The sequence below is a fragment of the Equus przewalskii genome, chromosome 14 (assembly GCF_037783145.1).
Source record: "Equus przewalskii isolate Varuska chromosome 14, EquPr2, whole genome shotgun sequence".
Lineage (NCBI taxonomy): Eukaryota > Metazoa > Chordata > Mammalia > Perissodactyla > Equidae > Equus > Equus przewalskii.
The window spans coordinates 86,549,061-86,574,774 of NC_091844.1; the positions used below are offsets into that span (position 1 = coordinate 86,549,061).

At 46.1% G+C, this 25,714-nt stretch overlaps 1 protein-coding gene and 1 long non-coding RNA gene across 2 annotated transcripts; one reads left to right on the top strand and one right to left on the bottom strand.

The window, feature by feature from the left end:
• Positions 1-877: 877 nt before the first annotated feature.
• SOX11 (SRY-box transcription factor 11) lies at positions 878-9,488 on the bottom strand. Its single transcript, XM_008512572.2, has one exon. It carries the CDS (start codon positions 9,384-9,386, stop codon positions 8,031-8,033), a length of 1,356 nt encoding a protein of 451 aa, XP_008510794.2. The 5' UTR covers positions 9,387-9,488; the 3' UTR covers positions 878-8,030.
• Positions 9,489-9,553: 65 nt separating this feature from the next.
• Positions 9,554-25,352, top strand: LOC139075468 (uncharacterized). The gene is made up of 4 exons (XR_011525826.1): positions 9,554-10,883; positions 11,463-11,569; positions 12,961-13,068; positions 18,602-25,352. It is a non-coding gene; the product is annotated as an uncharacterized lncRNA (long non-coding RNA).
• The last annotated feature ends 362 nt before the right edge of the window (positions 25,353-25,714 follow it).

Here is a 25,714-nt window from a genome sequence, read left to right on the forward strand (position 1 = left end):
CAATGAGGAATTTGAGACACATTCAGGACCTTTTAATGCTAATTGCAAGGAACTTTTTTTGACTAGGTGAAACTTGCACAGGGTCTATTTTTTTCGTTTTTGCAAAATATAAACAAAAATAAAATCCTATCAAGGTGAAAGACATCTTAAAATACTCAGGAATGAAGTTAACACATTGAATGTATTATATAATGATTAGACCGAGTTGCCATAGATAGGTCTGAAACTGGCTCTTTGGTTTGTAGTGAAAATTGGTATAACTAAGAACCTGAGTGGTCATGTTAATTGTGCACTCGGAGATCTGTTAAATACAACACAAGCGGTTCTACAAAACCAAATTTAATATACAACAAACACTCACCATGTAAACACACCTTTTTAAAAATCTGTTAATAATTCGAAGGATCACTTACAGGCTTCCATAAAAGTATTTTCTATCAAGAATCTCAATACAGAATGATTTCTATGTCAAAATACATTTACACTTATAAATTGTTTATAGGAAAAAAAAGACACAGAGAAGTGGAGTTTGCTGGCATTGAATTCAACAGCAGCAGCTGCCTCTGATATTTTTCCTTCCTTTTCTACTTCAAGCATTTTTACAAAACAGGTTAATCTACCCTTCTATACTCTGTCTATGGTTTTATTCACTCGATTGGCCAGTTAAAAATCTCGAGATGTCATTGCCATGCTTATTCCAGTTGTCAGTCAAACCTCTCCACCTGCCCAGAACATTCATGTGGGGTCTAGCCCGGGCCAGGCTGACACCCCGTATCTCAAGCCTGTCCCCGGTCGGAGGACAACACTTCAGGCATCGAACAGCAGTTAACCAAATGCAAAACTGGGAAAAAAGTCACATAAAAACCACAAGTGCAGATCGATCACACAATTTTATTAGAGTCTTTTGAACAAATGTATTCCTCTGTGAAAAACTCTTGCAAAAGAGACATTGGGGCAGACTATTTTCAACCCTGAGCAAGAACACTGCATACCAAGGAGAGTGGGTCAAAAAGCTGGTTCCATTGAAGCACAAGCACAAGCCACTGATATTCTCTATGTGATCAGGTTTTTACAAAAAAATACAGTTTTCAATAAATAATGCTTAATTTTACAACTTTGATACAGCAATGTCATACACCGTTTCCACACACTAAACTCTGCATGCTAGATAGTCCAGAGAAGACGAAACTTTCCCATGCATTTTCTCTTTCCCCCTAGTGCTAGCAACACCGTCCTCCAGCGCACGGCCTCCGGGAGCTCTCCCCTCTCTCTGTTTCACAGCGTCAGGTCGTGCGCGGGCATGCAAACTCTAAAAAAGGTCCCCCCCACAAACCACTCAGACTTCTAAACAAAAGAGTTTTTCAGCCTTTCTGCTCCCAAACCTGGAGTGGCTATGAAAGTAAGTTTCCTGTGGCCTTGGAAAATACAGACTTGGACACAGTGTCATGCTGAACCTGCTCTGAAGCATCAGGTGGTTGTGTCCTGGTGGCCATCGTGAAGCACTGTGGGATGCCATAACCACTAGCAGTCCCAAACCGGAAAAGTAGGCCTCCGTTTTAAAACAGTCCATTCAAAAAAAGCCATCACGGAACAAATGCAAAAGACTCTTAAACCCACAACATATGTACAAGAGTAAAGTAGACGAAATGGGAAATGAATGGTGATGGCATACAATGTTTCTCCCTCCGAAATTCAAGGGATGGGGCGTTGTGTTTTTGAACTTAAGCTGGATGAAGAAAAATGTGTTAGAGGGCCCTCTGTCAATATCTATTTGATCAAAATTCTTTATATGGCATATTATTATTATTTCCAGTTGCTCTTTGTTTTTGAATAGGGAATGCAATATATCTAATAAAATAACCTAAGCATCAAAGTCACTTCAAGGACCCTAGAGTAAATATTTTTTACACATTTTCAAACTTTTTGTCATATTGCTTTATTTTGTCATTTTCACAGCAGAGAAAACCCAGGTCTATGTGACTACATAAAAGAAGTGTGACCAAACATTGAGAAGGGAGCCGCCACGTTTGCACGTCCAGGTCGTTTCAATTCAATTGCTCACGTGAAACCACATCTCAACTCGATCATATTGCTTTCAGTGGTCCGTTTTCTCTACAGAGAAGTTATCTGCAACTGTAGGCAAGTTCCCAAGTCATTTAAAATAGTCCTATCTGTGCACTGGCAGAGGTATTGAATCTTTTAAGAGTAGCTCTACCCAATAAAATTATTACTTTTATACATGGAACATTATGAACTATGTTTCCCATTGTAAGCCATTTTATACTTTCTGCACTTTTGTGCTTTTATTGAGTATAAAAATAGGTCTCCTTTAAAATTCTGTTTAAGTTCACTAAAAAACTACTTGTTTGTGAAATTCTCTTATAAACTCACTGCATCCACATGGAATAGATAAAACTAATTAGGCAGCTAATTGATATAGGTAGTGTTAAAAAAAAAAGTAACTACAATAAAAAACAAAACGAAGATAGACGAGGATTCAAGAAAAAAGCCAGTAGCAAAGTGAAATGAAAGAGAGCCGACTTTAATAAATTTTGTTTAATCTTTATTATGAGTGAAAATGTGGGCTCCACGGAAAGTGGCAAAAAAAAAACTGAGCTGTTCTCAAAGAGCAGAATTTGCCAGATCATCAAATAAAAGGGGATATGGTAGAATAAATCTAATAAATGAACAGTGAGGAAGAACCAATGGTGAAAATCAGCCAGATCTCTGAAAAGTATGTGTGAGAGTCATGACATGGAGACGGTTACTTTGGGAACTGGTGAATTCCTGCGTTGGGATCCTTAAGGCTCAGTCTTGGCAGCCTCAGAGGCCTAGGCTATACAAAGGGTATTGGAAACGGACATTCCTAATGGAAATTTTATAAAATTTGGCCCTTAGAATAACTGAGAAATATCCTGAAAAAATTTTCCCTGAAACTGTAATAAAGAAAGTTTCTTATCTACTGATAAAATTGACAACTCAGTAAACTATTTTCGCTGGTCATCCTACATAAGAAAAAAGCACAAATATATTTGCCTCAGAAATCTGTTAAAAGCAGGGGACCACGCAGTAAAAGAGTATAAAGAGTCTATAAATGGGAGAGTCCAAGAAAACCTCTCTCCAAAGTGTCCACAAGGATACATATGCCCATAGAAGAAAAAGTAAGAATATACATATTATTAATCATATCAGAGAATAAAAAAGTTAAGATTGATATAATATATTTATATTGAATGACTACTTCAAAATAGAGCAACTTATCTGCTTTATTTCTCAGCATCCTTGGGCAAGTCATTTAAATTCTGAAGTGAAAAACAAATGTAAATTTCTTGTACTGTACCAATATCAAATGATTATGGTTTCAACTCCCAGAGAGAGAAAAACAAGTCTTGTCTTTTGAGTCTTTTTCTTTCTCGAAAAAACAACAAAATCATCCTGACTGCTATATGCATGCATATTTAAATCACTTCCCCTTGATTAACATTAAAAAGAAATATCTCCACCCAAAAGGGGTGTTAATGATTTTTTTTCTAGCTAAAAGATAATCATTCTACAAATAATTTGCCCTGTGACTGTAGTCATTCATAACATACATATCTGCAAAGCACAGTTTAAATACACTGCCTTTTATTAGCATTATTTTTTCTTAATAAAAGGGATGCATATCAGAGTGTAAGAACTGGAAGATTATTTCCACAGTTTAAAGAATTAATAAGAGAATGCTGGTTCAAGTCCTTAAAGATGGAAATCTTACCAAAACGCCATCATCTAAATCTGTGAACTAGTTATAAACAGCAGGATACCCACTGGCTAGGCTGCAGTGCACTCTGGGCCCACCCCCCACCCCCACGTGACCATTTTAAGATATTCTGTCAATGCTTAGTTAAAAATAAGACTTACTTAAGAGACCAAAAAAAAAAAAAAAAATGCAATTAAACTTTTATTGAAGACTATCCAGTGGCAAGAATACCTTATGTATTATATTATGGTTTAGACATTCAATAATGGATTCATTAAGAATGATTTTCACAATGCATTCATCAAAACAACCTTAAATATCGTTAAAAGCGCATTCAGGCGCCTGTCCTGAGATCTAACAGGTTTTTAATTTAGATCGCCCACCATCTATTTTTCTCTTACTTTACGATCAAGAATTTAGGCTACATAGCTCTTTTTTTTTAAAAAAAAAAAATCATGACTATTTGTTTCTATTCTGAGGCCAAATTAATACCTGTTACTAATGAACTCAAAGTTTCTACCTCACCACAGAAAATGTCCAAGATTCATCCAGGATTAAAACATAAAATACATGCAAAGTTTTCAGATTTTCAAAATACATAGACTCAGTCTTATACATGAGTTTGTGTTTTCAACAATTTTAGAATTGCAGCAGAGGGCCGCCACGTAAAATCACCAGCACAGAGAACTGTCAATTGTAAACCGCTGGTACAATTATTCGTGGCTAAAATGTCTGACCAATGACTACATTAGTCTATCATTCGGGAGAAAAAAAAAAAAAAAAGGTAAACAACTCCAGAAATCCAGTTCTATATTGAGAACCTTGTTAATACCATCAGCCCTTTGTTTTTCCAAATGTACTACTGGACTCTGATGGTTCTTCGAAAGGAAAAAGCCACAGAAAAGAATTCTGTCCATCTGCAGCAAAAGCTCGCTGGCTTCGCATCCCAGGGGTGGGGGCGGGGGTGGAGGCTCGCCGGGAGCCGGAGGGAGGCTGGGGGAGGCCAGAGAGGCAAAGGAAAGTGGGAGGGGAGGCAGGAAGGGTGCTGAGGCTTTTCGGCCTAGCGGTTCTTGGTAGTGTGTAGACGCTTCCATTTGGTCTCGCCAAATCTCAGTAAAAATGGAGGCTAAACCTTGGTAAATCACTTCAGTAGGTTAAAAGATGAGCCTTGGTGATTTGCACCGAGTTTCTATTAGCCACTGAAAACCTCACTCATGGCAGGCTCTGCAGCTCGGAGAGGGTAAGCTCAGAGGCTGGCGCGCTGGGCCCCCAGCGGCCTCCCCGCCTCCCTCTGCGCGGCCCCCAAGGACAGAGCGGCGGAAGGCGCGGAAGGGGGGCCAGAGCCAGGGGCGCGCACGCCCGGCCGCGCTTGCCAGCCAGGGCCTGCCGCGAGGGCTCGGAGACGCCCGACGAGTCCGGGGAAATGAGAGTGGGGCAGAACAGGATGGACGGGCCGGGCAAACGGTCCCCAGCAAGCAGGGAGCGCGCCCGAGATGGGGTCGCGCCCGCGCCACCGCCCGTGCCCCAAGGAGGCAGATGGAGGAGGAAGAGAACAATCAAGGAGCCTAGCTACCTTCCCCGAGGCGGCCTGCCGGGAGGCAAGTTCCGGGGCGGCCCACAAGCCGGTGCCCTAGAGAGTGCGCGGGGAGGGCGCCGGGTGCGCGGGTTCGGCGGGAGCCTCTACCGGATTTGTTTTCTTCTTCCCCCCACCACAGCCCGGCAGCTCCCCTCCCCATCCTGCGGGCCTCGAGGCCCCAGCCTGGGGTCCCCGCGCGCCTCCAAGGCCCGGGGCGGCGTGCGCCCAGGCGCACGCTGCGGCCGGACAAGGAGAGCCAGGCGCGGGGTCCCGGGGCAGCCGGGCTCTGTCCGTTGTGTCCCGGGGTGCCCCCCCACCCCCTACCCTGCTGGCCTCGGCTCAGATCGCACGGAAGCCATGCCTCGTTCCCCCGCCGCCCGAGGCGGACCCACCGCGTCCTCCTTCCTCAGCCTCCCGCCTGCTCGCAGCCTCGGCCCCGCCACACCCCGCACCCCGCAGCCATCCTCCATCCCCATCGGAGGCTGAGCTCCCGGACACCGACACCCTCTCCCCTGTCCGGTCACCGCTCGAGGTCAAGAACTGTGGCCGCGCTCCCCGCCAGCATCTAGCTCTGTGCACAGGCGGAGATGCAGCGTCCAAAAAAAAAAAAAAAAAAAAAATCAAAACTGACAACGGCTGCCCTCACCCTAAGGGATAGCGGCGGGGATCCGAGGGCGGCTGCCACCACGACGCGCAGCCCCGACGCGGCCCCGCGCACAAAATGCACAACCCGGCGAGCGCAGGACACCGACCGCGCGCTGGCAACCCGGCCCTCGCCGAGCCCCCGCCTCCCGGCCAGCGCCCCGAGCCTCTCCGCGCCGCCCGCCCGCCGGCCAGGCTGGGTGGGGAGAGGGCGGGAGTGGAGGAGCTGGAGGAGGTGAGAAAGGAAATGGGGTGGGGGGGGGGGTGGGATAGAGAAAGAATCCTCCTCCCCTGTTTGTAGTAACTAGCCACGGAAGGAAGAGGAAAAAGAAATCGGCCTGCCAATGAAGCACTCCTCAGCCTAACCCCCCTAAATGCAGAATTCTTTTCTGCCACCTCCCACCCGCGCACACAACAGCCTCCTCACTGAATGAGCTGCGATAACAGGACCTCCAATTTGACTTCCATAGAGACTATTGGCGATGCGAGTTTCTATCAGTTCCAGCTGATTTATTACAATTGTCAAGATACAGACTTCCAGCACAAAAAAAAAAAAAAAAAAAAAAAAAAACAGGCAATGATGTCGACAGTGCATTGAGTCTGCTTTGCCAACATTTGCTACAAAATATGCAGATGGTCTGTACTTTATTTAGATTATATTGCACAAAATGAGAAACTTTTTAAACTATGTGCCTTCTTTTTTTCTTTTTTGCTAAAAATCGAGAATCCAGTTTCAAACCTTCCATCTGGGGCCCCATCCACATATCACAGCGTATGAGATACATAAAGTCCTACTATAGTACAGTACATATACAATCTTTAAACTAAGATAACAGCTCTGAGGTCTATATCACCATTTTCAATAAATCTTTACCTACAAATATTGAACAAATCTCTACTATAGCTGTACAAAAAAAAGTTTGCTTTTTCTTTTTTAAAACCACAAGGCCTTTAGATGCAAGGATTATTTTAAAATTTTAATCCTTTTTAAACCAGGACATAACGTACCAACATACTTGCATGCTAAAAAAGAGGGGAAAAAAAAGGAAATCAAAAGGGAAGAAGTGCCTGAAAGTCTTACTGAAAAAACACAGCAAGAATGTTCCCTTTTCACTGTACAAAAATACGCCTGAAAATATATTAATTTTTAAAAAAGACTGAGGTCTGTTATGTATCAAAAATGTTTCAATACCTTTTGTACTGAGGTCTAGGCTGTCTGGTATTCAATCAAGGAGGTATAAGGGAACGAGTTACAAAAAAAAAGTTGGCAAGTAGAAATCACATTTGTAAAACCATAAACAATTTGATCTGAAAAGTAAACTCTGATCTTAAGTCAGTTCACAGTTTTTTTTTTTTGTAAGCGTTTGTACAGTCTGCATTTTTTCAAGCTCCCTGCAGTTTTGTTAAGAATCGGATGCATAGAAGACATCAGTTTTCTCCCTCCAAAAACATAAAATAAAATAAAAAAGTTGCAATGGTCCCTTTTTTGTTTTTGTGTTTGTCAAAAAAAAAAAAATCGCCAGTTCTTTAAGATCTTTTAAGGAAAAAAAAAAAAATCTCCAACCAACTCCCTAGCGTAATAGTTGTGCTGCCAAAGGGTCCTCTGCAGACGTCTTCCAGACTTCAAAGACCGACAAGCTTCCAACAGCGCCTTCCGGAGCGGGTCCTCCCTCCCCTCCCCCGCCCCGTCCCCGCCGCCTTTGTTGCAATCACGAATTTCAGGAAAAAGAAATAGTAATTACAAAAACACATTTTTTGGGGGGGAAAAAATCACAACTCCAGACTAGGTATGCAACTACCTTGAGACACGATAAAGGAAGGGAAGGGGACAAAAAAAGGACAGGAAAAATGTTTAAAAACTACTCATTTCACTTTAACTCCACCAAAATTTTCATCATCTTTTCCAAATTCTGTGTCACGACATCACATCAATATCAGCATCTTCTTCTCTCCCCTCCACCCTACCACCACCACCATCAACACCATAATCATCATCCTGACCACCACGACTTGCTCCCAAGGAACCCTGCTCTGCACCCGCCGAGAGAAAGAGCGAGAAGCGGGGCGCCCCTCTCAATACGTGAACACCAGGTCGGAGAAGTTCGCCTCCAGCCAGTCCCCCGCGATCATCTCGCTCAGCTCGGGCGTGCAGTAGTCGGGGAACTCGAAGTGGGAGCCCAGGCTGCCCTCGCTGAACGAATCCAAATCCTTATCCACCAGAGACAGGGACAGGTTCCCGGCCGCCGCGCCGCCCCCCAGCTGCTGCTCGCTGGCGCTGTGCGCGCTTTGGGAGAAATTCAAGCTCAGGTCGAACATCAGGTCGTCGGCGTCGTCGCCGCCGCTGCTGCTGCTGCTGCTGCTGCCGCCGCTGCTGCTGCTGGACGAGGAGGACGAGGAGGTGGAGACGGAGCGCGAGGACGCGGGCGACAGCGCGGGCTGGGCGAGCGGCGGCGGGTGCTGCTTGGTGATGTTCTTGAAGCTGTAGTAGAGGCGGCTGCCGCCCCCGGCGCCCGAGGTGGCGCCGGCCCGCACCTCGTCGTAGAGGCTCGCGCCCTCGGGGGACTCGGCCGAGCTGCTCAGCGTGGGGCTGGCGGGCACTTTGGCGACATTGTAGCGTCTCAGCAGCTGCGGCGGCTGCTGCCCCGGCGGCTGCAGGAGCTGCGCGTGCGGCGGCTCGTCGTCGTCCTCGTCCGCCTCCTGCTTGATCCGCAGCTGCAGCTCGTCGTCGTCGTCGTCGTCGTCGTCGTCTTCGTCCAGGAACACGCACTTGACCGTCTTGCCCGCGCCGCCGCCGCCCGCGCCGCCCGCGCGCAGGCTGCCGAGCACGTAGTCGTCGCCCGCGCCGCCGCAGTCCCCGGGCTGGGCCGCCTTGCCCGCGCCCGCCTTGGCGCCGCCGGCCGCGGGGGCCGCGGGGGCCTTGAGCTTGCTGCATTTCTTGCTCGAGCCCTTGGAGGTCTTGGCGCCGCCGGCGCCGCCGCCCGCGCCCCCGCCGCCGCCGCCCGCCGCGCTCTTCTCGGGGCTCTGGCTGGCGCTGGGCTTGGCCGAGGGGTCCATTTTGGGCTTTTTCCGGGGCCGGTACTTGTAGTCGGGGTAGTCGGCCATGTGCTTGAGCCGCAGCCGCTCCGCCTCCCGGATGAACGGGATCTTCTCGCTGTCCTTCAGCATTTTCCACCGCTTGCCCAGCCTCTTGGAGATCTCGGCGTTATGCATGTCCGGAGACTGCTCCATGATCTTCCTGCGCTCGATCTTGGACCACACCATGAACGCGTTCATCGGCCGCTTGATGTGGCCCGACGCCGTCTTGCACCAGTCCGGGTCGCTCTCGTCCAGGGCCACCGGGCTGCAAGCCATGAATTCGCCCTCCTCCGTGTCCAGCGCCTCCCGGGGCAGGTTGCTCTCCGCTTCCAAGCTCTCCGCCTGCTGCACCATGATCCGCTGCGGGGCTGGGAGCTCCAACCCGGGCCGCTCGGTCTCGTGCGGAGATCCCCCTCCCCCTCTCGCCCCTCCACCTTCCCGGGCAAGTTGCAAAGTCCTCGGCACCCCGCGTCCGCGGCTCCCCCCCTCCCCCCCGCCCCCCCTTCCAGGCTGCACACAGCGGCTGCGGCGGCTTCGGCGGCGACGGCCGCCCGCGCGCGGGGAGCTGCGGCCGCGAGGGGAGAGGTGGCGGCGGCGGCGGTGGCGGCGGCGGTCGGAGCAGCCCGGGACCCCTCTCTCCGGCTCGTGGCTCCCGCCCCAAGCGCCGAACCCCAAGCACTCCCAGGCGCGCGCGCTCCTTCTGCAAAAAGTTGAGGGCTCTCTCCCAACTAGTTATCAGGGTGTCATATGGGTGACATCACTCCCCGGGCCAGCCAATGGCTGGGGGCCGGCTCCGCCCATCTCCCTTTATTAACTCCTCGGCCCCTCCCCCTTCACCCCACCCTCGGGGCTGCTTTGCATAGATGGGGGTGGGGGAGGAGGCATGTCTAGAAATATGTTATTTTTAAAAAATCCGCGTGTGCGCACAGATGCGCTTCTCCCCGGGATGCTCAGGAGCCGCGCACCGCTCCGCGACGAGCGGGCGCCCCGGGCTAGTCCAGGCGCCGGCGCGAACCGAGGACCAGGTCCCGGGAGAGGCCCGGCTCCCCTTTGTGCCCGGTCCCCGGGAGGCCCGTCGGTGTGAGCAGACGGGGCGCGCTCACTCTCCGTGTGCACACACCCGGGCGCGCGCACAACCTGAGGTGGCGAGCGCAGCCCGGCCCGCCCCGGGCGGGCACAGCTGCTCCCCGCCGCGCCCCCGGGGGGCTCGGCCGCTCCCCGGCTCGGCGCGCGGCCTGAGCCCGCCAGGGGAGCCCGCTGCGCCCCCGGCCGACGGAAGGTGGCGCTTTAACACAACACCTTCTCGGGGCACGTGGGCTTTTTCCTCCTTTTCCCTTCTCTAAGGCAAAGGAATCCATTTAAAACCCGAGAGGCTCTATTCTTCCTCCCCCGTTTGCATTTTCCGTTTTGTCCTTTTTCTTCGTAGGTTCTCCCTTCTCCGCGGTGTTTGGAGACGCTGCCGTGCGGGTTTGGCTGCGCCGGGCCCCCTGGAGCCCCGCCCCAGGAGGAGGCCGGAGTAACGGTCTGTGGGGCTTGGCCGGGCCGGGTCCTCGCGTTCAATCTGGCCACTCCCGAGGCTGGTTCAAAACCGGGTCCTGGGACCAGCCAGCTTCTGCACAGCCCCCGCCCATGCATCACTTGTCCCCCTCTCTCTCCTCTCCCGCCCCTCTCCCCGTCCCCTCCCCCCAGCTCCCTCACTCCTTCCCAGTCCTCTTCCTCTTTGTCCCCTCCCCCTTTCTCGGTCACCAGCGGCCCCGGAGCAGCCTCCTCCTGAAATCTAGCAACGAGCTGGCACGCCTTCTGGGTTGCTCGCTATTTTAGCAGAACCGCATAGACCACAGAGAAAACCAGGTGCGTCCCAAGGTTCAAATCGAAATATTTCCTGCGTCTGTGAAAAGGTGGGACGGACTGCTCTTAGAATGTCGACGCAGTGAGCAGGCTGGCCCGTCGATCTTGCTGTGCTACTTCCAAACCCGTTTTTCTTTGTGTTTCTTTATTTAGTCCCTGCTACCCATCTATGGATATTCTCAGGGCAATTAAAAGAAAAGTGCCGCTCCCTCTTCATTGTCTGTCGTCATCCGTGTCTTCACACCCTCCAGCGCAGGGGAGCTGGCAACTTTTGCATAGTTCTGAGATTCTGCCCGGAGTATTTCACGAGAGAAGTCAGCTGCTTAAGACTAGTAGAATTACCCAAACCCGCTTCGTTTCAGGCGCCCTCCTTGCAAATAATGCTGCATTACCTAAACATTACATTTTTTTTTTTTGAAGACTTCAGTAACATAAAATGGTACCAGGTTTTCACAGATCGTTATTTGAAAAATATCACCGCCATCATTATACTCTCTCCCCCATATTCATCTTAACGAAAAACAATGCATCAGGTACTTGTAATATTCAGACCAAGCATGTTGGCAGATTTTTTTTTTTTAGGGCCGTGGAGACCAAAAGAATTTACAGTCATTCATACCGCTGGCTTGAAGTCTGAAGATGTGTAAAACCCAAGGCGGTGTGTGAAAATTCATCTTCACTCCTGCAAGGCAAGCACTGCATCTTGTTTCTCCCCGACCTCGCACACCTCCCGGCTATTCCAGCTGTCTATCGGGAACACCACCAGAGGAGGGTGTGGACTGAACGGCCAGTCTACACCCCTCTTCCCCCAACACGGGACAAATCGACACTCTAGCTAGAGGGCTTGAAATAATTGAGCTCAGTGGCGTTATTTTCATGCAAACTCTCAGGGCACCTAGCATTTTAGACTCTGAAAGAGAATGCATTTGAAAATCTTTGGCAAATTCAATATTTATTTGCCTTCACTCTATAGCAAAAATCGTGTTTAACTTTAGAATGAGAATTATATGCGTTTAGTAGGATTGAGAAATAATGGGGTTTATTCTCATAGCGCTATGATCTTCTTAGAGGAAATATAAGTTAAAGTTTGCTTTTTCAAATAAGAAATAATTTCTGTTGAAAGAAAGATGGGTCATTTGATGGAGAAGATAAAGCCAGAGTAAGCGGGGTGTTTATTAGTGTGAGGGCAGGCGATGACGAGGGGAGCTAAGTGTGTGAGTTGATGTCTTTCAATAAACCGGTTGCAGAGATGGGAGGTGGTTGAGCGGCCTTGCTGGTGTGTATAAGAATGTATTAGAGCACGTTTCTCCCTCTCTGGCATAGGCAGGGTAACACAGTTTTCAGAAAGGATTAACTAGATTGCTACTTTGTAGCGTGGATCCACCCCACTATTTACTGTGAGGGAATTTTGTGAAGACTTGGAGTGAGGGAAGGAAAAGAAAACTAAATAACTCATCTGTATACTTTTTTTTGGTTTGCTTCCTAAGAGAAAATGTTAAAAAAGATAGCAAGTATAGCATTTTTTAAAGAGAAATGGGAACACGTTTGAGACCTGCATGCTTAGAGGAACAGTATTTATTCGTGGCAAAAGATGTTTGCAATATCTGCAGTGACCAACTATTTAAGGGAATTTTAAGCTAACAAATAGAAAATGTGGCCTTTTCTAATGATACACCTCTTGAAAGTCTAATTTGGTAAAAATGGGCATTTATCTGCTATTTTTTAGACCACTGTATATCAGACTTAGGCCCTTCAGTCATCTTTTTACAGCCAATATACACTCCATTTTTATGTGTATATCTATCTGTGTACTTAGTGATAAGCAAGATATGCAATTTTCCTTGCAATAGATGTTGTTGGATCTATAATTAATGTTCAGAATCTTAAGATTTACACTTGATTAGAGGCACAAGTGGCTATTTTTATGGTTATTTATTTATTTATGTATTTACTTTGAGGAAGATGAACCCTGAGCTAAAATCCGCTGCCAATCCTCTTCTATTTTATTTATTTATTTATTTATTTTGCTGAGGAAGACTGGCCCTGAGCTAACGTCTGTGCCTATCTTCTTCTATTTTAGATGTGTGATGCCTGCCACAGCATGGCTTGATAAGCAGTGCTAGGTCCACACGTGGAATTGGAACCGGTGAAGGGACTACCTCAGAAGCGCTGCGTGCAAACTTAACTGGTAGGCCACCGAGCCAGCACCTATGGTTGTTATTATCTTTTTACAATTTCATCTTTTAAAAAAAACTTCATTTGTAAGGACTATTATATAAAAGGGTAAGATATTCTACAAAGTCTCTCAAAATTGTGATAACATGAGAACAAATATGAAATGTTCCTTTTACTTCTGAAAAAGAAACATTGTGCCAAGCAGATAATATGCTAAAAATATCACTGGGTAAATATCCCACTCATTGAATTGAATGTGCCACTTTTAGAACTATTCTGAGGATGACATGCATTTCCCAATGGCTGAAAGATGCTACCTGGAGGACACTCCTTGTCTTCTCTCTTGACCTGCTCTCCCGGAAGGAGATCCTCTGCTCCTCCACATTCAGCTACGTCTTTAGATCTCTGCCTCATACCTGAATCCCAAGTTTGGATCTGAATGTCTTTTGTCTTCTGGACATTCCCCCTTGAGTGTCCCTCAGATGTAGTAATGAGTATAAATTGATTCGCCTTACCTTATGTGCCCGTGCACGTGCACACACACACACACACACCCCCCCATGCTTCACTGCTACACTTTGTGTATTTCCTAACTTGGTGAAACATAATGCAACATACATGTTGATTAAAATAGGAATGTGGAAGCCATCTCAGAATCATTACCTCACACACACTTACTGAAACACTGAAATCTCCATAAGTGAATATTTTTGTCTCAAAGAATTCCACAAGGCTTGAGTTCTTTCACTGCATCCAGATGTCAGGTGCGATGCTGTGAGGACACCTGAGCACCACACACACTCAACACACACACTGCCAGTGACTGTCAGTACCCTGTGTGGCTCTCCAGAACGCACTTCAGTAGCTATGTTCTCACTCATTTGTTCTCCGAACCACCCAGCCAGGAGTGTGCTCCACGGAAGCATGAGCAGCAGGGCGGCAGAGCACAGGGCAAGGGTGCCGACCCTTATAAAACACATTTACATCATGACCAGTGCACACGCTATGCACATGCAAAACAGAAACCCACATGGCACAAATCAATCTCTCTCCTTAAGTGCTGTTCAGGCTATTTTCTATTCCATTTCTTTAAACGCTGTTGGTTAAACTCACTGAATTCCTATTAACGAGGTGTTATTGATGTTTGAAAAACACTGGCTTCTATGTTGAGAGCTAAGACTCTGGAAAATTCTCCCTTGGGTTGAAAATTCTGAATTCTGTTTCCAGCACCTTTTTCTTTTCTTTTTTTTTTTTGGTTGATCTCATCTTGTAGCACTTGACTTTTGTTTAATAATAACATAAAAAAATTCACAGACCCACTGACTCTGAAATTCATATCTTGTCCTTTTTTATTATTCATATGAGCTATATATTCTTTTTTTAAAAAAAATAGACTTTACTTTTTAGAGCAGTTTTAGGTTCACAATTGAGTGGAAAGCATGGTGAGTTCCCATTTATCCCCTGTCCGCACACACTCACAGCCTCCCCTACTGTGGACATACCCTGCCAAAGTGGTACATTTGCTGCAACTGGTGAACCTACATCAACACATCATAATCACCCAAAGTGCATGGTTTACACTAGGGCTCACTCTTGCTTTGTACATTCGATGGATGTGGACAAATGGATAATGATAGGTATCCACCATTGTTGCGTCATACAGAATAATTCCACTACCCTGAATATCCTTTGTGCTCTCCCCTAAAAATCATCCCCTTTTCCCCAACCTCTGGCAACCACAGATAATTTTACTGTCTCCATAGTTTTGACTTTTCCAGAATGTCTTATGGTTGCAATCATACAGTATGTAGCCTTTTCAGATTTGCCTCTTTAACTCAGTAATGTGCATTTAAGGTTCCTTATGGCTTGATAGCTCATTTCTTTTTAGTGCTGAGTAAGATTCTAGTGTCTGGATGTACTACAGTTTATTTATCCACTTAGCTCTGGAAGGGCATCTTAGCTGCTTCTAAGTTTTGGCAATTATGAATAAAGCTGCTATAAACATTCATAGGATGGTTTTTATGTGGATATAAGTTTTCAGGTTTTTTTGGTAAATACCAAGGAGCAGGATTATTGGATCATTGTGGTAAGAGTATGTGTAGTTTTATAAGAAACTGCCAGGGGCCGGCCCTGTGGCTGAGTGGTTAAGCTTGTGCACTCCGCTCTGTCGGCCCAGGGTTTCGCCAGTTCGAATCCTGGGTGCAGACATGGCACCGTTCATCAAGCCACACTGAGGTGGCGTCTCACATAGCACAGCTAAAGGCACTCACAACTAGAATATACAACTACGTACTAGGGGGCTTTGGGGAGAAGAATAAAAAAAAAAAGAAGAAGATTGGCAACTGTTGTTAGCTCAGGTGCCAATCTTTAAAAAAAAAAAAGAAAGAAAGAAACTGCCAGACCATCTTCCAAAGTGGCTGTACCATTTTTCATTCCACCAGCAATGAATGAGAGTTCCTGTTGCTCCATATCCTCGCCAGCATTTGGTACCGTCAGTGTTCTGGATTTTGGCCATTGTAATAGGTGTATAGTGGTGTCTCATTGTGGTTTTAATTGCAATTCCCTACTGACATCTGATGTGGACCATCTTTTCATATGCTTCTTACCATCTGTGTATCTTCTTTGATGAGGTGCCTGCGAAGTCTTGCGCCCATGTTTAACTAAGATTGTTCATTTTCTTATTGTTGAGTTGTAAGAATTCCCTGTATATTTTGGACAATAGTCTTCTGTCAGGTTTTTCTTTTGCAGGTTCTTTTCCCCAGTCTGTGGTTTGTCTTCTCGTTTGCTTGACAGTGTCTTTTACGTGAGTTACTTACCCCCTCCTGTTTCTCAGTTTTCTCGTTTATAAAATGGGATAGAAGTCACTACATCATAGAATTGTTATGACAATCAGATACAAGTGCTTACAACAGTGCCTACACATTGTAAGATGCCCACAAGTGTCATTCTTGTTCTTACTGTCTTAACCTTTCTTTCTCCGATGCCTAAAGTAGGTCCTGACACAGTAGCTAGTCTGTAAAATGTCCAAGGAGGAGATGAATTTTCATATTCATTCACACCACCCACTTAGTTCAGTCAGTTCTCACACCTAAATCGTTCCTAAACCCATTTTCTCCTGCCCATTCCTGCCCTCGCTATGTACATGCAGGCTCTCTTCAATACTCTCCTGGAATTTTTTTTTTTTTTAAAGATTTTGTTTTTCCTTCTTCTCTCCAAAGCTCCCCAGTACGTAGCTGTATGTATTTTAGTTGTGAGTCCTTCTAGTTGTGGTACATGGGACGCTGCCTCAGCATGGCCTGATGAGTGGTGCTAGGTCCGCGACCAGGATTTGAACTGCTGAAACCCTGGGCTGCCGAAGCAGAGGGCATGAGCTTAACCACTCGGCTGTGGGGCCAGCCCCTCTCCTGGAATTTTATCAACAGACACCAAACTCGTCTCCCTGTCGCCGCATGCAACCAGAGTCTTCATTCCAATGTGCAACTGCGACCCTGGGACTCCCAACTTAATGTTCAGTGAGGCCCTTCACCCTTCAACAAAATCCACTCCCCTCTGTAATGCAAGGCATGTTTTCTTCCTTCTGCCTCTCTAACTTCATCTCTTTCACAATTAACAAAGACACAGAGCAGCATTAGGGCAGTGTAGCGTAGGGCAGTGGCTTTCAAACCTATTCTGACCGTGACCTGCCATATGAAATACATCTTTACATCATGACCCTGCACTCATACACACTATACACAAATAAAACTGAAGCTAACTATGGGAGGGATGTTTGTGGTTCCAGATAAAGCTGTTTCACGTGTTCACACTGGTCCTATTAACCAGGCATTTGTTAGAACTTGATTTCTTTTGCAATTTAAACAAACCCTATTTTCATTAAAAATATATTAATTCAACTTCCACTTTTTTTTTTTTTTTTGAAAACCTGCTCTGGAAAAGATATTCAACTGGGCACCCCAGGGATTTTTTCTTTTATAAGTAAGGTAAATAACTGTTTCCTAAAAACAGGTATTTTTAGTGTTAGCTGAGCTGCCATATTACACGGCGCAGGCTGCTTTCTCAGTGGCTGTAGTTTTCCAACTGCCCAATGTATTGCTCCAGGAGAGGAAGGAGGGAGTGTAAGGGGTGGGGGTGGGGAGAAGGCTCCAGCACATTATGCTAATCCTTTCCCATCTGAACAAAAGAGAGAGACACAGGCTACAAGGATGTGGAGTGCACAGACTTGCGCTCTGTGACGGAAGGAGAGAGGACAGTGGTCCGCCCTCCCCAGGACTGAGAAGGCTCTTCTGGAGACTTCTCTCCCTTTTTTATCAGAATCTTTGTCTTACACATGAAAGAAGAGGATATGGGTGGTTTTGTGTGTATGATTGTGAGTGTGTGTGTGTATTTATGGGAGTGTGAAATAAAAAGGAACGGATAGACAATTTTGAAAGTACACCTTTAAAATTCACCAAATCTGATTTCTTCACACATGGTTACCATCCTGGTCAGTGTGTCTTAATCTCTTCTTAGAGAAAACATCCACATCAAGAGCTATGAATGTATCCTTATTTTTGGTGATGTCCCCCAAGGAGGGGCATGGGGGAACTAGTGACTATCTTGCAAATGAGTGTCCAGTAGTTGTCAGGGATGTGGGAGGAAGGTGCCGACGAGTGGGCCTCGTCTTTAGTTTTTCTGACTCAGCAACTGAGCTGTGGCCTGTGCTTCGTTCTCTCTTCTCCCCGTGAGCCCTGTAATCAACTAAGTCTTCCCTTAATTGTCTCCAGAACTCAGGTGTCTACTGTTGTTTTCTGTTCTGGCCTTTGCTAAATCAGTCACTCTTTCTCTCTGTCTCATATCTTTTTATGTTCAGAATAGCTAAGATCTTTTTTTATTTTCTTGCCTTGAAACATTTATATTATTTGTGTTATTCCTGTGGTATATGCAGAGCTATGTGGAGCCCCAGTAATTATTAAATTCTAAATAATCATAGCATGAATGAGAAATAGAGTGCGACAGAGCAAAGCTCTAGAGAGACGTGGGTTTGGCACCTTTCCTTGCAAAGGGCAGTCACTAATCTTCCTATGTGTGGTCTCCATTAGAGGAGCTGTTAGTTGCTGTGCAAAAGTAAAATAAAGGGCATCTAGTGGCAGGGGTAGGGGAGAAGGGACAGCAAGAGGACCCACACGTCCACTGAGCTTGGAGACACACCTGTGCAGAGGGCAGAGTGATGGGACTGCGCCCTCTGTCAGGAAGACCGGACAGTCACCCTCTTCCTAATGGAGCATTTGGACCAGTGGATCACCACTTTGGGTATTGGTTTCCTCATCTGTTTGGGAAAATTTCAGACTTGATGTCTTCCAAGGTCATGTCTGCCTCTTACCACTTATTTTTTATGCTTCTAAACACATCAATCTTAAAGAAATCCTAAACTAGGCGACATTATTTTGGTTTCATTCTCATAAGTCATACTTTTGACATCTATGGATTCATTATATTTTAAATATGGTCAGTTAATTGTGACTCTAGTTCTTTATGGCATTTATTGTTTTTTCTCCCTCTGTTTCAAGGTAGCACATATTCATTGAAGAAATGTGGAGTGGGAAACAGCAAATAAAGAAATCAAAGTTACTTACATATATTCACAGCTAGCCTTTTGGTGCCTCTCCTTCGGTCTCAGTATTGTTCTTTCAACTACTTTAGTGTCAGGGTCCTAGAGACTTTGTACGCAGTCCGCACCCACTGCAGTTTGGCACCCTTCTCTGTCGTGGTGGATGCCCCTCCAGATGACCCTCTGGAGTTTCTTTTCAGCTGCTCTTTCTAGCTGTAAATGTCCCGTTATTTTCGAGAGTGACAGAGTCCTTCCAGGGCAGCTCCCTTCCAGTCTCCTTCCTCCACATCCGTCTGATTCATAGAAGCATCTGGAGAGCTTGCCCCATCAGATTCTGGGACAGTATGATGCACCGGCTCTGCTCACTCTCCAGGGCAGCTCCAGGCAGGCCTGGCCTCCAGTTCTCCAGGTGAGAGTCACATGCCAGTTCCTATGCGCCCCGTCTCTCCTGAGCTCCCTGCCAGGCTGGAAATCCACAGAAAGGTGCTGGATCGCCTTGGCTTCTAGACAAAGCCTCCATAGACTGGTGAAGGGAAGATGAAGGCACTGCTCATCGGCCCAAGGACAGAGCTTCAAGCCAAAGAAGATTCTTCTCCAACCTTGAAAGCAATGGAATTGTTCCTGCTAACTTTCAACTTGCTCAGTACCTGTGACACCTTTTTTACTGCTGATTTCTCCCTTCTGGAATGGGACTGTCTAGGCTAGACCTGTCCCACTGTTGTATTTCAGAAACAGATAACCTGTCTGGTTTCACAGGTTCACGGCTGGAAAGGAATTTTGCCTCAGGACAAATTATACCTCCAGTGTCACTCATACCTGAGCTAAATGACATTTAGATGAGATTTTGGACTTAGAGTTGATGCTGGAATGGGTAAAAACTTTGCCAGATATTGAGTTGGGGTGAGTGTATTTTGCATGCGAGAGGACGTGAGTTTTTATGGGCCAGAGATTGGCTGTGATGGATTAAACTGTGTTCACCCAAAATTCACATGTTAAAATCCTAACTCCCAGGACTTCAGATTGTGGCTCTGTCTGGAGATAGAATCTTTACAGATCAAGTTAAAGTGAAGTTGTTAGTGTGGGTCTTAATCCAATTTGACTAGTGCTCTTATTAAAAGGGGAAATTTAGAGACAGAGACAGACATGCATAGAGGGAAGAAATGACGTGAGGAGACGAGATGAAGATGAAAATGGACAAGCCAAGGAGAGGGCCTGGAATAGATATTCCATCAGCCCCCAGAGGGAACCAACCCTGCAGACACCTTGGTCTTGGACTTCCAGCTTCCAGAACTGTGAGAGAGTAAATTTCTGCCGTTTAATCCACCCTGTCTGTGGTAACTTATTACAGCAGCCCCAGGAAATTAATACAGAGAGAGAGCAGAAGACCCAGAGAGCTCTCTTCTCATGTACATTCTCTGTAAAGAATTTTGCCTGTTAGTGAATTTTTAGATTTCTCTTTTACAGGCAATGAGGCGATGGAGGGGGTGAGGGAAGGTCGCATTGTCACCAGTAACAGCACTTCCATGGTCTGTCTGTTGCTCACGGCCTTGAAATATACAGGCGCCATGTTGCCCCTTCGTAGGTTTGGGGTCTCAGAGAAAACTCCGTGTGGATTGAAAAAGTGTTACTTACATCGTATTCAGGCCAAAGGGGAACCTTAGTTAACTTAGGTAAGTCTAGGACCACAAGCTGTGCTGTGGAGGCGGCAATGCCTGGCTCTCCCTCAGTCCCATAGGCAGGGGAGGATGGTGGAGACACAGTGCTTTGGGAGCACGTGGACACAGTTTCTCAGTCGCATTCCCTGCCCACACCACCCATCTCAGGCAGAAATGTGGCTTCCTCCTTGCGATCCTGTAGCACGGTGTGCACCCCTTTGTTACACGATTTATCACGTTTACACCCCAATCTCCCCGAGGGACAATGGGGTCTGTGAGGGTAGGGACAAGTCTACTCACTCTGCCACCCCTAGGCTGGCCAAGAGAGGACAATGGGGAAGCCCTGAGGGGCTGAGGTTGGTCGTAAAGGAAGTGCCTCTGGGTTATTTATAAAGCCCTGTTTCAGGCTAAGATGCTGAGATACAATGAAATTCCTCCAGTCAGTGTCCCCGGTGTATTTTGGAGACAGGAACAGCTGGCAAGTACGAGAAAATTAATATGAAGTTCAGTTCACAAATGCTATTGTCACCATCACGGTGGGTGTTACAGGTAGATAATAAAAATAGTATCAGGGCTGAAAGAGAAGCCTTTCCTATTTGACCTCCAGTTCCTGAAAGGTTGGGCGTGTTCATTTCCCATCGCATGTACCCTGAAGTTCACCAAGTTCCTGGCACCTAGGGGCTGTTCAACTGCGCTTGGTTAAATGAACAAATGAGTAAAAGAGGAAGAAAACCCAGAGGTTGAAGTCACTTTGAGAGAGTGACAAGAGAAGGAAAAAGAAGAACAAAGGACCAGAAGGGGACACATGCTTCCCCTTTCTCTAGCTCACTGTTCTGTTTCTGCCTCATGTGGGACCCAGCTCACAGCCCAAGCTGCTGTACTTGGCATTTCAATGATATTCCTCACCTTGAACTTTGCTGTGATTTTCCCATGCAGTGCAGTTTGGTGTTTTCAGTATCTTACCAATATTGTAGTGAATTCACTCTTTCAGTGTTTTTCTCTTGCACAAGTCCACAGGGGTGGGCCTGGAGGAAATCCGGTGTAGCACCAAGTGTGTTGCATTTAGACACTCGCTTTGTCTCTGTTACTCAAGCGTTTTCCAACAAGGGAGCTCTAGCACCTCCATTCTCCTTCCCTAGGGATGAGTTTTTTGGGTATATTTCTCCCTCTCTCATGAAACAAGGTTCCTGGGGGCCCTGGAAAACTGTAAAGATCTATGCAAATTTACATATTGCAACATGTCATTATAGAATTTGAGGGAATTTCTTGAACCTTGAAAGTGGGCACTTTGAAGATGTCTCAAAGCAAATGTTGTGGTAGGTAATGGGAGGATGTCTCCAGGATGAGTCTAGAAATAAGTCTGGGAGTGAAATGGGGACGTCCTCGTGCCCATCCACCCTTTCCCCCAGTATGCTCCATGGAGCCAGGGAACAAACAGACCATTGGTCTGATTTAAGGTGGAGTGCCTTACCTTCGAGAGGGAAGAGTGATCGTGTCACAATTTTAAAATAGCTTTTATAGTCCCCAAGGCTGGATGAGTATCTCTTCCTGCAGTTCTCTCACTCCATTTCTTGGAGCAATGACGTAGTTGGTCTATGCATATTTAATATTTTTCCAAGGACTTAGATCTGTCATTCTTAATACCAGATGGCGTGCCTCTATCTACCCCCTTGTGAGCAGAGAGCAAGGAGCTATTTCGTAGTATTCTGGATGAATAAATGACAGTGTAAGTGAAATACTGGTGTGTATATTTTTGGTTCTAAGAGTGAAGAATAGGCTCTGAGGCTTAAAGGGAGAGATATTTATAGTATTTCCTGGTCATACAGTTACTTGCTCAGCTACCTCAGCTGTGGCTTGTTTATTGTGTTAGTGCTAATGACAGCAACACTATAGAATCCCGTTATACCCTGTACAAGAACAGTTAGCTCTTCTATATTACATGTTTGAGACCAAGTACATGGTAGGTATAAAAACTACTCCATTGACATAAATCAAGTCTAAATTTGGCCATATTTTCCAGAGTGAAACATGAGAATCATGCAAACTGCACCCCTCTCCCCCCACCCGCTGCACACACACAGAAACGGTCTGCCTTCAATCGAAAGACAATGTATAGCATCCAGTTTGCCTATTTACGAAAAAAGAGAAATACATATTCTTCTTACAATGATATTCCTTATTAATTGGTTGGAGCCACTGATTGAAAATTTTAAGTGCTAAGTATTCTGTGTTGTATGTACAGGACACTTCTTTTCGGGTGTGACAGGGACAGCACTGTTGGCGCACTTCCATGCACTGCGCTCTGAAATTTACAGGTACGCTGACAAGTATTTAGCACACAAAACTTTGATTCAGAAGTTCCGACTTTATGGCTTTGACTCTCTACTTACTAAAGTTGTGTACTTGGACTAGGCACTTATTCTGGATTAGCCTCGGTTTCATCACTGGAAAGTGGCTCAGTCCCTCCCACCTATCCCCAAGGTGACTGGGGGGTTGAGAAGTACTTTATGAAGCTTCTGTACGATTATAAAGGCTTTGTACAAAAATGGTCCAAGACATTTTGGAAATTGAGGTAGAATCCAGGAAAGAAGGCAGGTTGGCATCTCCTCCAGAGATGGGATTACTTTGTGTTCATAATGTCGGAGGTCTTTGTCTGAATATTTTCTGGAAAGAAGAGATGGAAAGCAGAGAGAGCAAATTTAAATCCACTTTACTGATATCTCTTAGCCAAAGTTCTTCTGATAGGTTAGGGGCCTGGTTGAAATGAAGACACGGAATTTCAAGAGTGTGGAATTCAGTAGCAATGACTGCAAACTTTGGGGGTCCTTGTCAAGTCAGCAGCAGCAGCAGTGGGTGCAAGGCCAGCAGGGAACAGCAATGGCTTGGCTGACGACGCTGAGATTCAACTGCAGTGCGTGCTAGTGAGCCACGCCGATTTGGCTCCTCATATTGTTCACGCTATTTATAAAGTTCTGCAATTTCGGCTATATTGGGAGTTGACAGAAAATGAGGGATCATCAATAAGTAATACAGTAAATTACAGACTAGCTCGTAGATGACTAATTTCGTCATTCAGGGCCTGTGCTGTCTTCCACCTTCAACTGAACTTGGAGTCTGAGGAGAAACAATATGATGCCAAACTGCACAGTGCCTCAATCTCAGGAAAAAGCGACGCCCTCCTCGCCATCCACATGTAAGCTGAGAGAGTTCTGTGGCACTGGACATTTCCAGAGGGCTCAATCAAGGTATTTGAGTTGATATTTTTTCTGTCTATAAAGCGTGACTATGAGAATATCGTACTGCAGCTCATGACTGGATCAGATCCTCAGTCTGGCCTTGGATTAGCTGTTGTATATTCTACACCTGGAGAACTCACGGTTGTCCCACCATGATGAAATTACAGCTTGTGCTTAAAAGACATGGTCCCTACTGGTTTTATAATTCGTTAAGAGATGGTCTTGTTTGGAGTGACTCGATCCTTGCTGAGCTCATTCCAATCAAAGCTGGTGGTATTTGTTCAAGAGTATGGGTTATTTTGACTACAGAAGGCATATTCCACGTTAAACAAGTAAAGAGAACAGTTTATCCATTTAATATATTACAAATAAATCATTTCAGATCACTTTATGTCCCAGTATTTTCTGTTGGCTAGTATCAATATCCTTTAATCATTCATTCGCTTGTTTACTTATTAATAAGTGTTTATTAAGCATCTACTCCGTCCTGGCCACCATGTTCAGATCATTGATGGGGAATACACCTTCTACTTCAGCTGAACATATATTTAATGAGCACCTATTCTGTGCCAGACATTGGTTGGAGTGCTGGAGACGTAAAGGGGAAATTTCAGGATTCCCGCCCTCAGAGAACTCACAGTCCTGCGGGGGAAACAGGTACACATGTAGCATTGGAGGCCTATGTTAAGCAAGGGGTTGGCTACCAGAAAGAAATACCGTAAAGACATTTTGGGATAACTTTCTTCTAAGAAGCACTTTAGAATATTTTCCACTGAGATGAGGCAAAGAGAGTTCCTCATTTTGAAAGGGAGTGTGCTCCGTATTCCTTCTTTCTTGGAAATACAGTTGTTCAGGAGGGTGGGCAGTGCGGTCTGTTTGAAAGAACACAGGCCTCCAAGTCCAGAGAACATGGTGCAATTCCACGAGCTATTTGTCCTTAACATCCCTCCTGATGGTCTGTGTCCAAGAATCACAGAGGAGTGACAGAAGTGTGCCCTATGCCAGGTAGCATTGGACCCTATCATCACCTTCCCCTGGAGGTTGACCTTGGGAAAGTCATGTCACTGGCCGAGACTCTTTCCCTATCCACAAAATGGAAGGGATAAAATCTCCCTTGTCCATCTCCAGGTTTATTCACTGACCTGAGGTGACAACGGCTGTGACGGTATTGTGAAGTATAACATGACACAGAAAATGCAAAGTCTTTGTTCCCTAAGTGTCAAAGGACCCTTATTTATGTAGCTATATGATTAGCATGCATGTGTTTGTCTGTTTTCAAATGGGCTACAAGAGGGTGAAGACCCACACTGGGAGGCCTGGCTGTGTGGACGTAAATTCTATCTTCATCCTGGTGCTTGTTAGAGGGTAGGACGAGCTTCTCAGAGCATCTGCGTGCCCCAGGCCAACTTTTGAACAAGGAAGGTGGCAAAAATGAGTGTTAGCATACTGATAATTTGCTTTCTTTCTTTCTGGTGCTTTTGCAGACAGGATGTTGAGGCCTTTTCTCTTTCCTGAGTTTTTAATGGAAACATCCGCTTAGGAGCCGAGTAGTCGCAGAGATTCCCCGAGGTGGGACAGAGTGGAGAAGGGCTGGCAGACTGAGGTCGAGGACGTGAGCCCTGTCTTATCGTGTAAGTTGCTGGACATGTACTGTGTCCAGCACTGTCATATTCACCTTTTACAGTGTCGTCGGTGCAGCCTCTTCCACTGTTAGGAGCTACACACCCTTCCAGATTACGGATCTTGAAATTCACCACTCACTCATCTCAGCGTTTTGACAGGCCCCCTAGTCCAAAGAAATAAAACAAAATCTCTCTTTCTGGCATTTGAGAAATTCCTTCTTTAAACACGAACAATGTTTTAAAGAATCAGGACTTGTCAGTGTGTTGGTGTTAATGTGATGTTAAGTCTCAGGCACTTCTTTCGTGGGCACAGGACTGGTGCAGGTCCCTCAGCTCGGGTAGCACGCCCCGATGGCTGTTGGGGTGAAATTGCAAGTCGAAGCCCCACGGGATGTGTAACGAATACTTAATGTTTGGACAATCCTTGGCCAAAAAAGAAATATTTTCAGTGACAGAAAAGAGTGCTGGATAAGAAGATAATTAAGTGTATGTGATTAAACTCGAAGCATGTGCCCACGTAGGTATATAAACTCCCTGCCACTGTGAGCTCTTACTCAAG